This window comes from Eumetopias jubatus, unplaced genomic scaffold (assembly GCF_037043125.1).
Source record: "Eumetopias jubatus isolate StellerSeaLion01/CBP00866 unplaced genomic scaffold, mEumJub1_p1.0 scaffold_7, whole genome shotgun sequence".
Taxonomy (NCBI): Eukaryota; Metazoa; Chordata; class Mammalia; order Carnivora; family Otariidae; genus Eumetopias; species Eumetopias jubatus.
In genome coordinates, this window is record NW_028274813.1 from 145,941,179 (window position 1) to 145,956,203 (window position 15,025).

General features: G+C 42.8%; 1 protein-coding gene across 4 annotated transcripts in view; it reads right to left on the reverse strand.

Annotated features, from left to right (window-relative positions):
- CYFIP1 (cytoplasmic FMR1 interacting protein 1) overlaps positions 1–15,025 on the reverse strand; it is a 118,097-nt gene that overhangs the window by 35,181 nt on the left and 67,891 nt on the right. For all 4 annotated transcript variants that reach the window (XM_028087284.2, XM_028087285.2, XM_028087286.2 and 1 more), the window contains 6 exons: positions 14,085–14,181; positions 12,414–12,490; positions 12,198–12,306; positions 10,696–10,815; positions 8,181–8,380; positions 2,049–2,136 (listed from right to left, as the gene is read on the reverse strand). In XM_028087284.2, coding sequence (XP_027943085.1) covers positions 2,049–2,136; positions 8,181–8,380; positions 10,696–10,815; positions 12,198–12,306; positions 12,414–12,490; positions 14,085–14,181 — 691 coding nt within the window. The remainder of the gene's footprint in view (positions 1–2,048; positions 2,137–8,180; positions 8,381–10,695; positions 10,816–12,197; positions 12,307–12,413; positions 12,491–14,084; positions 14,182–15,025) is intronic.

Consider the following 15,025-nt stretch of genomic DNA (forward strand, 5'->3'; position numbering starts at 1 on the left):
ACCAGCTCCTATTTTCGTTGATCTGTTCCACTGTTCTTTTGGTTTCTATTTCATTGATTTCTGCTCTGATCTTTATTATTTCTCTTCTCCTGCTGGGTTTAGGCTTTATTTACTCTCTTCTCTCCAGCTCCTTTAGGTGTAGGGTTAGGTTGTGTATTTGAGACCTTTCTTGTTTCTTGAGAAAGGCTTGTATTGCTATATAGGAGGACGACTTTGTGGCATCCCAAAGATATTGAACAGTTGTGTTCTCATTTTCATTCGTTTCCATGAATTTTTTAAATTCTTTTATTTCCTGGTTGACTCCTTCATTCTTTAGTAGGATGCTGTTTAGCCTCCATGTATTTGAGTTCTTTCCGACTTTCCTCTTGTGGTTGAGTTCTAGTTTCAAAGCACTGTGGTCTGAAAATATGCAGGGAATGATCCTAACCTTTGGGTACTGGGTGAGACCTGATTTATGACCCAGGATGTGATCTATTCTGGAGAATGTTCCATGGGCACTAGAGAAGAATGTGTATTCTATAGCTTTGGAATGGAATGTTCTGAATATATCTGTGAAGTCCATCTGGTCCAGTGTGTCATTTAAAGCCTTTATTTCCTTGTTGATCTTTTGCTTAGATGATCTGTCCATTTCAGTCAGGGGGGTGTTAAAGTCCCCTACTATTACTGTATTATTGTCAATGTATTTCTTTGATTTTGTTATTAATTGGCTGCTCCCATGTTAGGGGCATAAATATTTAAAATTGTTAGATCTTCTTGTTGGATAGACCCTTTCAGTATGATATAGTGTCCTTCCTCATCTCTTATTACAGTCTTTGGTTTAAAATCTAATTTGTCTGATACAAGGATTGCCACCCCAGTTTTCTTTTGATGTCCATTATCAAGGTAAATGGTTTTCCATCCCCTCACTTTAAATCTGGAGGTGTCTTTGGGTCTAAAATGAGTCTCTTGCAGATAGCATATCAATGATTCTTCCTTTTTTATCCAATCTGATACCCTGTGTCTTTTGATTGGGGCATCTTAGCCCATTTACTTTCAGAGTAACTATTGAAAGAGATTAATTTAGTGCCACTGTATTGCCTGTAAGGTGACTGTTACTGTATATTGTCTGTGTTCCTTTCTGGTCTATGTTACTTTTAGGCTCTCTCTTTGCTTAGAGGACCCCTTTCAGTATTTTTTGTAGGGTTGGTTCGGTGATTGCAAATTCTTTTAGTTTCAGTTTGTCCTGGAAGCTTTTTATCACTCCTTCTATTTTCAACGACAGCCTAGCTGGATAAAGTATTCTTGGCTGCACATTTTTCTCATTTAGTACCCTGAGAACATTTAAATATTGATAAACATTTCAGATGGTCCCCTAGAATCATACAGTCCCACGTGCACTCGTTTATTTTTCTTCAATTACTGGTGAGGCTAAGTATCTATTTTTTACTACATTTTTGGGAAATATCTGCTCATTACATCTGTCTCCTTTTTACTATAGAGTGTTATCTTTTTCTTATGAAACTATAAGAGTGCTTTAAATATTAACAATACTAGCCTTTAATAATACTCTTAATTTGTTGCAAACCCAGCTACCCTCAGCCTGGACACTTGTCTCACCTTACTAGACAGCAGGTGTTCTGTGACCTTTGCCTGCTTGCCTGTGGTTTCTGGATGTCAACTCTCTTCTGCATGTTCCTTCTCACCTTACCCCTGCTTTTGTGGCATCACCACTGGACAAGATATCCCGGCCCCTGTGTCATAGATGAGCCTCTGAGCCTATTCCACACACTTTCCTTGTTTGATATTTTTAAACCTTTAACTCTGTTGACAATCTCACTTATTTTAGAGCCAGGAATGAGGTCAGGCCTAGCCTAACACCCAACACATGGACAGAGGGCTGTCCCAACACTACATTCCTTTTCAGAAAGGTGCTAATGGAAGAAAACAATAACATTTCACACACGGCATGATACATTTAAATCATTGCCACTCACCTAATTTAAACTAAACTTGAAAATATGCTTCATTATAAATTTAAAAAATCACAACACAAACACAAAAGAACCTACCTTTGATCCATGCAAATACTGGGGTTGTGCATTAGGCTGTTTATCTCTTTGAAATTCTTGAGAAAATGGTAATACTGTCCGAACAAATCTAAACAAAAAAGGATAAAAAGAAAAAAGAAAACAAATTTAATGGTAGTTCTTTAAAATTCAGAACTTTTCCATTACCCATCAGTTACATCTTCCTTCCAGTTAACTGATCTATCTAATCATCACATAGGAAAATTCTAAGAAATCAAATACCATGAGATATAAATGCTCCCAAGTATAATATATGTATCCAGAGTTCATCAACAGAGTGAGAACACCTGGGTCCTTCTACTGGGTAAGCAATCTCCAAACTCTGGGAGACAGTTTGGTTTATTGGCACCAGGACCATTTCATGACTAATTCAGTCCTTTGACAAGTGGTAACAACCAAGCACTCAGGCCTTGCTGGGCCTCTGGCCATGGCAGTGACCTCAGGCAGGCAGATACAGGCAGTCATGTCCAGTTACTCACATCACTAGTTACAAGCTAATGGGAAGAATGCCCAACCTGAGTGCTTATAACCACACTCATAGAGCCACAAGACTGTGGCTTGATAATGGATTAGGAGACACTGAAAATCAAATGCTTGGCTTTTTTAAAGCAAACATGTCAAACCTGGCTAATACTTTCAAATCAAAAGTGTTCAACTGAACATACGAAATTTTAAAAAAGATTTTATTTATTCATTTTACAGAGACAGAGAGAACACAAGCAGGGAGGAGGGGCAGAAAGAGAGGGAGAAGCAAGCTCCCTGCTGAGCCAGGAGCCTGATGTGGGGCTTGATCCCCGAACCTTGGAATCATGACCTAAGCGGAAGGCAGACGCTAAACCGACTGAGCTACCCAGGTGCCCCTAAAATATACAACTTTTATAAAGAAGCATCATTAAGAAAACTATATGGAGTGGCTAATTATTAAATTCGAAGAACTTGATTGACACATATTACACTTTAATAAATAAAAAGTATGTAATTGGGAAATGTAATTGGGAAAAGACCACCAGTGCATGAAATGAACATGCATATCTGAGGGGAGGTCAGTGGCCCGTAGCATCAAGTGTCTGGATTTTGTTGTTATCCTTTAAAGTGCTGAGTTATTTTGGGCAGGCTGTTAAACTGTTTTCAAGTCAGCGGGAACCTTTCATAATTAGGGAGGCACAGCAGTCAGCACCTGAGGGCTAGTACTAAGGCAGGTCCTCTGGCAATTCTATCGAATGTGTGGGTATTCAAGTGAGCTTTCCCATTCTTGCTGGTAGGGCCTCAAACGGCTCCGAGCTCTGTGCCAGCTCTTGGAATTATTTGGCTCACAGCTCCCTTTGTCCATCCTTACGGAGTTCCACCCGATGCACACACAGTTTAATATTCAAGCAAAACTAAAGGGGCCCCAAGTTGATCTCAGGAGCTATTTCACGATGTAGCTCCCTCTTCCATACTGCAAATCTGCCCTGCCAATTCCAGCTGTGTCAGCTTCCTCAGTTTCCACCAAACAAGACTTCCAGGCTGTACTTGGGATGCCCACCCTCCGCAATGAGGCCCAGAAAGTGCTTCCAGGCAGACAGCAGGGAAGTCAAAGGGCTCACCTCCTCAGTGTCCTTTCCCTCGGGGAAACATAATGTCTGAAAACAGTGCTTTCATAAATGTTGTCTAATTGTTACTCCATTATCCCAAACAACTTTTAAATACCATATATATATATATACACGTACACATATATTCTCAATGTAAAGACAAAAACAGTGGAAATAAATACTGAATTCCAGTTAGTAGGTTTGTGTTTCATGGTAGGAAGGATTAGTAATTTTGAAACTATTTTCTGCATTTTCTAGAACTGAGCAAGTGAGTAAATATACCAAAAATAATGAAACAGGATTCTCAGTGTAGAAGGGAGTTACAAAAATGGAAAGAGAGAGAGAAAACAAGAATGAGACCCCCCAGTGCTGAACTGGAACCGAAGATACCAGTGTGAATTCACGAATAGAATACGTAGACAGCTACAGAGAAGCCGTGCATACACATGCTTTATGGGTTTGTATCCCCAGAAAGATAATTTGAAGTCTTAATTACCAGTACCTCAGAACGTGATCATATTCAGAAACAGGGCCATTGCAGATGTAATTAGTTAAGATGAGGTCATACTGAACTAGAGCGGGCCCTTAATGAGTCAGTATGACTCGTGTCCTTCTAAGAGGAGAGACACTCATGTCTAACGAGGCAGAGATTGGAACGATACAGCTGCACACTAAGGAAGGCCAAGAATCGCTGGCCACCACCAGAAGCTGGGAAGAGGCAAGAGAAGATTCTACCCAGAGGCTTAGAGGAACCAGCACAGCCCTGCTGACATCCTGATTTTGGACATCTAGCCTCCAGAACTGTGAGAAAAGAAATTTTTGTTGTTTGAAGCCCCATGGTTTGTGATAATTTGTTAGAGGAATCTAATACAGTACACAGTCAGGTACTTCCTAGCTCTGAACATCAAAAGGGTCTAGAAACAATGACATCCCAGTAATACCCAGACTTACTTTTTAAATATTAAGCCCAGTTCTAAAATATTCTCCAGTAAAAAGAATCCTGTGGAAATGACAAGTTGCAAGGATAGAGCCCGAGAAGTACAAGATGAACCTGGAACTTCTTGAGGTGCAGGAAGTGCTTCAAAATGATGGGGACAGCCAGAGGACATAGAAATCAGGTAGAAGGGGCTCCCGCTGGCCAAAATGGGGCCACCTTGAGCCACAAAACCCAAATTATGAGAGTAACAGATTTTAATGCTGAGTTAGAATCCCCAAGTCCTTACTCATACTAAACAAATAAATAAATGTTAACCCATACAACAGAAGGCCAACTACTATGTATCCATGGAATGATGCAGTTTGAGAATCATCATTGTTCAACCACCATAATGATAAGTGCTAACAGTAGAGAAACCTGGTAGCCACCATCCTAACAAAGGGGCAGAAGTTGGGCGCCTGAGTGGCTCAGTTGGTTAAGCGACTGCCTTCGGCTCAGGTCATGATCCTGGAGTCCCGGGACCGAGTCCCACATCGGGCTCCCTGCTCAGCAGGGAGTCTGCTTCTCCCTCTGACCCTCTTCCCTCTCGTGCTCTCTCTCATTCTCTCTCTCTCAAATAAATAAATAAAATCTTTAAAAAAAACCCAAAAAACAAAGGGGCAGAAGTTAACATCACCAGTAACGGGACAAAGTAGTGCCCTTTGCTTCATGGTACGCTGCACTGAGAACACACTGCTCCCTCTGTGGCCTTCCACCCTCTGAGGCTTAACTCTGATCCCAGTTGTTGGCCTGTTTCCACAGCTACAGCATTTTCATACAATGATTAGCTGTATAGGTTAAATTTAAGTCACAGGCCACCCTAAACCATTTCCCAGAGCCACCAGGCAAAATCCCTAATCAAAAATAAGCAGCAAAATCAGTAGATATGCCAAGCAACAAATTAAGTTCTGGTTTCCGTCAAGCAGCTCTTAGAAAACCCTCAAGTATGGAATTAAAATTCTGGGTGGCACAGTTTGGTCTGTCTGCTCAGGGTTCCAGTTCAGTTCTCCAGGAGCCTTGGTGGGCAGAACAGCCTCCTGTAACACAGGTGGGGCCCACTCCCAGCCTCCGTGGGCTTTGTGCTCACTCTGCAAACAGGGATGTTCACAGCACCTCATGGGCCAATGGGAGAAATATGCCACAATAGACGAAGGCGCCCAGGGCTGTCCCTTCTGCTTGCTGTCATTTGCATTTGACACTGTGCTGTGTGTTCTCAGGAAATTGGGGCTAAGGTACCATTTGGCAGCTCTCCTCAGTTATATATTGGATGCCTCAATGTTCCTCAGATAGACAGTTCCACCAGGATCCTATAAAAGGCATATGCCTGAAGGTTTTCTACCCTTCAGTAGGTCACTGGGTTACACAGCACCAACGTCCTGACCTGAGCCCTGCCAACTTTGTCTTTGACAACCAGACTCCTGCTGCCTGCATGCCAGGCAGCCTTGGATGGTGGGATGTTCTCTGTCAACAACACCAAACAGGGAACACACATGGGCCCCCTTGGCTGGCATGGACTCAGAATCTGGTCCATCTCCCTAACTCCATACTCCTCATCCAACATTTGTTCAGATGTCTAAAGTCTTTCAGAAAACACAGCAATTCAACACAAGAGTTTATGGCAAATGCTGACATTTCATCATTATGTAATGCTGACCCTCCTCTATAGCTCACGTCACTTCTGAGGGGTTGGCCCACCGAACCATCACCAAGACCAGGGCATGTGGGTGCTATATGGACTCCAGAGTTCCTCTACACACAAGTGCAGCAGGCATAAAGGAGGCTCTAGGGAACACCTTTAATTACTCCTTTTGCAAGATCTCTGGGAAATCCCTTAAAGGGTGACATAATGCCAGATAATTAAAAAAATTATAATGTAAAACAGTACAAAAAAAAAATCACAACTCCTTGTGTTGCCCGATTCCGACCTCACCGTAACACCTTTTTCCAGCCCACTGATAGCGGGGTTCTGTTGTATGTCACCTTCGGAGACCCCAGATGAGGCAAAACAATTTAAGGAAAGGTAACAAATTAATTCCAAAGGTTCCAAATGGACCAACCAAAACAACTCTTTGGTCCTACAAGCATCAGCCATGACTTTTCTTCAGAGGCAGAAAAGCATATTTATACCCTAACACAGAATGACCCTTCTTGTTCTCTATCACTTGGAATAAGAATATGTATATAACACTATTCCTAATAACACCCGTTTTGGCAAAATAAAAAAATATATATGTATATCTGACTGGATGGCAAAAACTGTAGAAGACCCATTTTTTGATGAGAGAAATCTCTAGGGACTAATTATTTTCCTCCTCATATCTGTATATATGATTTCTAGTTTTTCTACAATTATGATTATAATATGTAAAAAAATATTTTTTCAGTTAATTCAGACTCTGTAACAACTTGAAAGATACCTACTTCAGGAAACTGGGCATCTTAAAAGAATTAAACAGAGATGAGCAGTCGGTAAAGTCTGGTTCTGGTGGACTGTGCCCAGCCAGGCCCAGAAGCCCCTTCACTGGAGGAGGTTGACCAGGGCTCCTCCACCCGTGGCTCTGGAAGCTATGGCCACGTCTCTACCATTGCTGGGGACAGGCGTCAGCCATCCAGGACCAGTCTGATGGCCTAGTCCCATGCACCTGGGAACAGGCCTGCCTCCCCACAAGGAAATCTAACCTTGGGGTCCTGAACAGATAATGGCAACAGCACGCCTGGTCAGACTACAGGAGGGCCTCCCTTCTGTCCTCAGTTCTAGAGCTCATCACCTCCTTGAGACACAAAACTCTGGGTCTGAAAGTCAGTAACAATTCAGCCAATACACAATGGGATGCTGAGATCCAGTAGGAAAGCCGAAGACAATGATTTTTAAAAAGTGGTCATAACACACACAAGCACACACACATGTACACACACGTCCCTGGCATGTGCTCACAGGGAGCAGGAGCTGAACTAAGGGCACATGGGACAAACCGCAGACAGGTGGCTGCCCAGCGTACAGAGGCCAAGGCCTGCCTTGGATCTGGGCCATACCATGGGGCTGAACCACATGGAAGTGCTGCTGTCAACCATGCCACTCACCTAACTTGCCACTCCGTGCTGTTCAACATAGTAGCAAAGGGTAGGTGGGTGAGAGGGTGGCTAACTGATGGATCTTTATACACCCCAACATCCCAGAATGGATGAAAAGTAGAGTCAGTGACTACATCCCAACATCAGGCAGAGGCAGACTTACAACTGTGTGGGTGGTACAGACCCTGGAGCTGGTATCCACATGCACCATGAGATCAAGCTCTGAGCTACAAGCAACTGCCCCAGACAGGTACCCCAGCCTGCTGTGCAGTTTCCACATGCAAAGCTGTAAGACATGCCCAGGGGCTGATCTAGGGCTACACTTCCAAAAAAAGAGGAGACTAGGGGGGCCTGAATACCTGGACATGAGAAATGATAGGGAACAGGGGAGGAGACAGCAACCTAGTGGACAATGTGAAGACCCTGAGATCATCCCATTCAGGAACCCTTTGGCAAGGGCATCCAGAACCATCCATGAGGTGGCACGCTCACCGGTTGGTGGAGCCATTGTAACAGTAGTTGGGCAGGAAGTCATAGTTGAGTTCCCAGAAGACATGGAGGGTGATTCTCCCATAGGGCGCTGACACATTGTGGTTGGCCTCCCGGAACATGGCATCAAAGCTATCCAGTGTCAGGTACCTGCTTAGCAGCTTGTGGGTCATGCGGTTGATTTCCAAAAGGCCATCCAACTCCTACAGGACCACAAAGACAGGGGTGTGAGGACAGAAATGGGCCCAGCACAGTGGCCTTGATTCCCCACATGAGCAGTGCCATGGTTGGGGGCAGGGCAGAGTAGGCAGAAGACAGCAGGACACACAGAGGTGAGGATGGTGCGCTAGGCCAAGAATACACACAGTGGGGGTCTAGTAGGTCACAGGAGCTTGCTTCTTATACCTAAATTCATTATGTCCTCTCCACTGCCTTTGAAATAGCCCTCCTTACTGTGGTCACCCCCACAGGGCCATCATTCTTTCACCACTGAAGGTCACCTCCGCATTGACCCCACCCCTGGGCCCACCCACAGGGCCCAGACCACCCCCACCCTTGCTGGAGCACTGGGTCCTCAGGCATCAACCTGAGTCAGCCTAACGTGCCTGGTATTATTCAAAAGCACGGCTATGTAGCAGTCAGCAAGCACATTCACAGATGGCCTTCCAAGCTTTCAGAGTTTGCTCATAAAGATGCCTAGGTCTGTGCTATCTACTGCAGCATCCACTAGCCACATAGGGCAATGAGATGTGGCTGGTCCAAAGTGAGATGCACTGTGCATATGAGTTACACACCAGATTTAAAAAATCAAGTACGAAGACAAAGAATGTAAGATATCCATGTCAATAATATAATTCTGTGGAAGAATATGAGAAGCACTGCTCATCCTATGTGGAGATGCTCGAACCTGAGTTGTTCATGCCCACCACTCACTGAGGCCTCTCTTGTTCTACCCAAAGCTGCATCTCTAGGAATGAACAATCTTCCCTGAGTTCTTACATCTTCACTACCATTTGTCTGCAGACTTTATTCTTGGAAGATCTATTTGGCTTGTCACAAAATCCTTAATTCATACTTCCTTTCCTTGGCTTCTGGCATGAACTGCTATGGGCAAAGCTCTGAGGACAAATTTTCTTTCTCCGATCACTCTACTCAGATATCCAGAGGATTTTTTCTTTTCCTTTAAAGTCTAATACTTTTCCTGCAATATTCCTTGGTGTTGGCCACTTTGGGTCAGTTTTCCCAGGCACATGCCATAGGCTTTTAATATATATTTTATAACATGTCTTGATTTTTTTAATATATAAATTCTCTTCATTTAAATTTTAGGTGGTTGGGGCACCTGGGTGGCTCAGTTGTTAAGTGTCTGCCTTCAGCTCAGGTCACGGTCCCAGGGTCCTGGGATCGAGCCCTGCATTGGGCTCTCTGCTAGGCGGGAAGCCTACTTCTCCCTCTCCCACTCCCCCTGCTTGTGTTCCCTCTCTCGCTGTGTCTCTCTCTCTGTCAAATAAATAAATAAAATCTTAAAAAAAAAAAAAAATTTAAAATTAAATAAATAAATAAATTTTAGGTGGTTAACATACGGTGCAATATTGGCTTCTGGAGTAAAATTCAGTGATTCATCACCTGCATACAACACCCAGTACTCATCCTAACAAGTACCCTCCTTAATGCCCATCACCCATCTAGCCCATCCCCCACCCACCTCCCTCCATCAACCCTGTTTGTTCTCTATCGTTCAATCTCTCCTGGTTTGTTTCCCTCTCTCCTTTTTTTCTTTTCCCCCTTCCCTTATGTTCATCTATTTTCTGCCTTAAATTCCACATATGAGTGAGATCATATGGCATTTGTCTTTCTCTGACTGACTTATTTCACTTAGTATAATATACTCTAGCTCCATCCACACCACTGCAAATGACAAGATTTCATATTTTTTTGATGGCTGAGTAATATTCCATTGTGAATTCAGACTACATCTTCTTTATCCATTCATCAGTCAATGGACATTTGGGCTCTCTCCATAGTGTGACTATTGTTCATAAAAGCATATCTTAAATTCTATCAATGTTTTCTTGAAATACAACTTTTAATATTTGTTCCACCCTGTTGCTTTGGTTTTTCTCTATGATATGTTTTTCTTTATGATATGTATGTTCCCTCTATGTTTGTTAGATCCTCATTGCCCATCTTCTGTATCATTTTCTTTCAAATACTTTTTCTGTGTTCTTTTTGATTTTTAAAATTTTCCTTCTTTTATTCTCTTGCCATAGTTAGGTGTAACTTATTCAAGGTTAGGATTACTTCTTTGAAAATTTACAATTGTGACTACTAAGAGCAGACACTAAAAAAACGACAGGATAGGCCACGCTTGTTCAGTGCATACCTTTTGCTTCCTATGCAAAAAATGAACCTACTATTGGTTCAATTTATCAGTAAGGACACAATTAAAATTAGCTCCAATCCTTGTAACCAGTTTTCCACAAATCTGCTGAACCTGACAAAAGGTTCTTACACTTACAACTATTGATGTCAGGTCTTCACTTTCAAATCGTCCAATAGCCAGTTCCAGAGACTTATACATGGCTGCTGAGACACGCTGAGTAATCAGGCGATTAAGGTCTATGGATCTGCCTAGGAGCTGGAAGAAGGAGAAAGGAAAAAAAGAATGAACAATAAAAAACAAACAAGGGTGCCTGGGTGGCTCAGTCGGTTAAGCGTCTGCCTTTGGCTCAGGTCATGATCCCAGAGTCCTGGGATCGAGTCCCATGTTGGGCTCCCTGCTCAGTGGGGAGTCTGCTTCTCTGCCCCTCCCCTGGCTCGTGTTCTCTCTCTCAAATAAATAAAAATCTTAAAAAAAAAAAAAAAAAAAAATATATATATATATATTCATTCTCCCAGAATCCAATTCCAAAAGATAAGGCAAACAAATAATATACAAAATGTAAACATTTTAGATCAAATAATATATATAGGTGTCATGATCAAATACCCTACTTTCCTGGAGCGGAAATTTCTACAAGTCAAAACCATAAAGGACTTTTGTATTATCATCCTTTGCATTGAACTTACGCTTATGTCATGGACAGAAACCCCAAGTTTCACCAAACACCCTGGAGAATCTGGGTTTGTCACTGAAGATGCGCCTCATAATGCTGTTCAGGACCATCAGGGCCACCACGGAGCAGGCTGTGCATGCCTAACCTCCACAGTGTTACAACAATGAGTAAGAGAAAATTATTCACTCTCTATTTCAGAGTCCTAACAATATATGTGTCCCTCAATATCATTTCAGTAACAAAAATATGGACAAAATCCTGGTGGAAATGTCTCAAAATATGAATGGTGATTATCTGTAGAATTAAATGGAATTTTCCTTATAGTTTTCTGTATTTTCCTAATTTATGACATATATATAGTTTGTAAGGAAACAAAAAATAAGCACTGTACTTTTTATTCTTTGTGCTAGCCAAGAAAAAGCTCCTCTTTAACACTCAGCTGACAAATGTTTCTCACCTTCATTCTTTTAAAAAGTTCTAACTTTTGGGCTCTTGGAGACGACCCAAGCCCTCTGGGGCCATGCCTTCCCCTGGGAGCCAGAGCAGGGTGGGGTGCAGAGTGCTGCAAGTCTTCCCTTTGGGTTTCAGGGTATCCAAAAGAAATTGTTTTTAAAATTTCAACACTTCAGGGCGCCTGGGTGTCTCAGTCGTTAAGTGTCTGCCTTCGGTTCAGGTCATGATCTCAGGGCCCTGGGATGGAGCCCCGCATCAGGCTCCCTGCTCGGCGGGAAGCCTGCTTCTCCCTCTCCCACTCCCCCGGCTTGTGTTCCCTCTCTCGCCGTGTCTCTCTCTGTTAAATACATAAATAAAATCTTTAAAAAAAATTTTTTTCAACACTTTATAAGGATGTGGCCACAGTCACAGAACATACTGACATCTATTAAAACCCAGTGAACTCTCAGAAAACCTCACCATGCCAATACCAGCTCCCTGCCTCACCATGCCCTGGAGAGGTCTGACTCACCTGCACATGCCTCTGCTTAAGCAGTGTCTCATAGCGGTTAGATGGCGGGAGATGAATCGTTGCTCCCTGATTCTTGCATTCTGATCGTAAACGTTTATCAAGAAGCAAACTAGTATGGAAGAAGAGAAGACACTTCTCATATGCTGTGAATTTTAATGGAAATGTCAGATCAAGTTACCCAAGATTTCATGTCCCAATCATAAACCATAGACTCACCTTCCTGCCATAACCTTATAATATGCAAATATCTGGTCTGCCAGCTTATAAACAAATTGGTCAAAGCATAGATTCACCTGAAGAAAAAGAAAGCATATATTAGATTTTTATTTCCTAAAGATCAAATAAGACAATTGAGGAAAAAAAAACACTCTTGATCCACCAAATTCCATTTCTAGGTATTTAACCAAAAAAATTGAACATACTAACTTGAAAAGATATATGCACCCCCATGTTTACAGCAGCATTATTTACAAGAGCCAAGACATGGAAGCAACCTAAGTGTCCACTGATGGATAAACATATACAGAATTGTGACACACACACATGAATATTACTCAGTCATAAAAAAGGAAATCCTGCCATTTGCAACTACATGGATGGACCCTGAGGGCATTATGCTCACTGAAATAAGTCAGACAAAGACAAATACTGTACAATCTCACTTATATGTGGAATCTTAAAAACAACAACAAAACAAATGCATAGAGAACAGACTGGTGGTTCCAGAGGCAGGGGTAGGTAGGGATGGGCAAAATGGGTGAAAGTGGTCAAAAGGTACAAACTTCCAGTTATAAAATGAATACGTTCTGGGAATATAAAGTTAAAAGAAAATCTTTTGTTAAGGCAACTAACAAAGGCTCTCTTATTAGAAAAGAGAAACAAGAAACAACCTCATTGTCTAAAAACAACAGATTAAATATATCCTGGTGTGGCCAGGAGTGACTACTACACAGCCACTGAAAATTCTATCAGAACCTCTCTTACTGATGGAGAAAAATGCTCCCTGTCTCTTAAAGGCAAAGGATTATGAAAAAGTCTCTCTTCAACATGTGTTCCCAGTGGTTAATATGCACTGCCTTTGGGTTCTGCTCCTGCCACCGGGCTGTGTATCCCAGGGGCCACATGTGGCCTCCCCTGGAACATGGCCGGCTGCTCTGGGCACTGAGGTCGGGGAGGAGACATAGGATGGACACAGCCTTGTGACTCCAGCCCCAAAACTGTATCTTCCCTTGCAAATGGGGTTAGGCTCCCCACCTAGAACTCTGATAAGGACACTATGTGCTCAAAGAGGAGCCACCCCAGGACCTGCAGGTCTCTGCCGTATGCCTACCCTACATGGCCCAGGAGCCTTTATCTCCCTGAAGAAGCACTTTCTAGTGTCTCTGTGAGGAGGCAGAGAAGGACATCTAGATGCACAGTGAAATTTGTTGAGTTTAAATGCTCTTAAATCTTAAGCTACAAAATAAGATTTATCTCCTTAGCTGCATGCACACAGATTTAATAGTTCCACTTGTAGGAATCTGTCCTCAAAAAATAATCAAACGCAGCTAAAAAATTAGGTGCAAGGAAGTTCATCAAAGCATCACTCCCAATATGCAAAAATAAAAAGCTAAAACGAAAGAAATAAAATAAGGGTTGGTTTAAATTGTGTTCATAACAGAAGACAGGTGAGGATACAGAGGTGCTTATGACATGCAGTCAAGTCTTAATGTTATAAGACCCCAATCATCACATGTGTAGATGCAGATAGAAGGGTTCACTCCAAAATGTTTATTTCAAAAGTTCATTCTATTGTTTAAACCTCCTTGTATTATAAAGAAAATTTGCTTCCTCTAATACTCAGAGAAAAAGGAAATTAAAGTTTGTTAAAGGTGCCTAGGCCCTCACCTCTGCCTCAATTTCATCGTAGAGAAACTGCTTGTTGAACCTGGTGAGGGCATAGTGTGCGCTGTCATTGTACAGGTCCAGGGAGTACAGGACGTACCTGCAGAGGGGGCAAATGGTCAGCCCAGCCTTCCCCAAGGGGCTTCTTGGCTCTCACATCCCACACTCCAGGCGAAATTTAACATTCATTGTTGTTTTTTTTTTTTTTTAAGATTTTATTTATTTATTTGACAGAGAGAGACACAGCGAGAGAGGGAACACAAACGGGGAATGGGAGAGGGAGAAGCAGGCTTCCCGCTGAGCAGGGAGCCTGATGCGGGGCTCGATCCCAGGACCCTGGGATCATGACCCGAGCCGAAGGCAGATGCCCAACAACTGAGCCAACCCAGGCGTCCCTTAACATTCACTGTTGACATCTCACATGAGGAAAAACAATCTCTTACTTCAGACACCAAATGGGGTCCCTGCCAAGGGCCCTAATGGACCAAGCCAGACGATCCCACGGATGGGACACACTTACTAAGGCCAGGCCCAGGGCCCCGGGTGGGTCCACAAGGGCTTCCTGTAACATCATCTTCTCACTTATTTATGTTTCAAAGTTTTTCACCACAGAATACAATCTTTTTTATAACCACAAAACAAGTTATTTTCTTATTTCTAAGAATGAACTGTCGGACTTAATAAGAAAAACATATGAAGATCCTGGGTTCCACAGCTGACCACAACCATGTCCAGCATGGCCAAAAGCCCCTCTCCCCTAGCCCCGTATTTGGACAAAAGGCAGCAGCCAGCAGTCTCCTCCAGTGGTAAGGTCCCTCTGAGGTACAAGGTCGCTTCCACCTCACAGCAGGAAGGCTGTGTAAGCCATGGGGCCAAGCTCAACTCCAAAGACACAACACAGAGGCACGCCAAGACCTCTGCATTAGATCTCCATGCTCCTTATC